The 585-nt window shown below is 38.8% G+C and overlaps 1 protein-coding gene across 1 annotated transcript in view; it reads right to left on the bottom strand.

Moving 5' to 3' along the window:
* LOC119593998 (conserved oligomeric Golgi complex subunit 2-like) overlaps positions 1 to 585 on the bottom strand; it is a 7,717-nt gene that overhangs the window by 2,498 nt on the left and 4,634 nt on the right. The window contains exon 10 of the mRNA XM_037943025.1: positions 122 to 389. Within this exon, the coding sequence (XP_037798953.1) occupies positions 122 to 389 (268 nt within the window). The remainder of the gene's footprint in view (positions 1 to 121; positions 390 to 585) is intronic.

Raw genomic sequence — 585 nt, 5'->3', positions numbered from 1 at the left:
TGATTTCCAGACATGTCATGTATATAAATGCCACTCCAGCATCAATGGGTTTAAAGATGAACATGAATTTTAAGACATATGAATGTAAAGTACTGTTGTACATATCAATGGCTCTTCTTACCCTTGATAGCAGTCACTTTATCAGCTGGGAGGAAACACACTTTAGGTTCGATGGCCCGACTATACAAGAGAGTCAACATCTGGGCTAGCTTCTGAATGTCATGAATAAGACATACTGCTGAATTTCTATCATATGGCATGTGTGTTTGTTGCTTTTCCACTGTTGCATCACCAGCCTTATCTCCTGCTATGTTAGACTGGTCTTGAGATTTGGATGGTGAAGGTCCATATCCAGAAGGCCTGCTTGCCTGTATAGATGACTTTGAAGTCTGAAAATCACAATCATGATTAAAATCAAGGAGTTACAATAGTTTGCATTGATATTCACTGGAGGCAAATGCCTTACCAAAATCTTTCAGTACTGATTTGAGAGGAAAATGAAAAAGATGTGGTGAAGACTTGTGAAGACAATGAGAACTGAGAGAGCTACCCTCATGAAAAAAATGAGAGAGAGAGAGAGATGAA

The sequence above is a fragment of the Penaeus monodon genome, chromosome 33, assembly GCF_015228065.2.
Source record: "Penaeus monodon isolate SGIC_2016 chromosome 33, NSTDA_Pmon_1, whole genome shotgun sequence".
Taxonomy (NCBI): Eukaryota; Metazoa; Arthropoda; class Malacostraca; order Decapoda; family Penaeidae; genus Penaeus; species Penaeus monodon.
The sequence above is the reverse complement of the archived record's forward strand: the minus strand, read 5'-3'. Positions and strand labels throughout refer to the sequence as shown.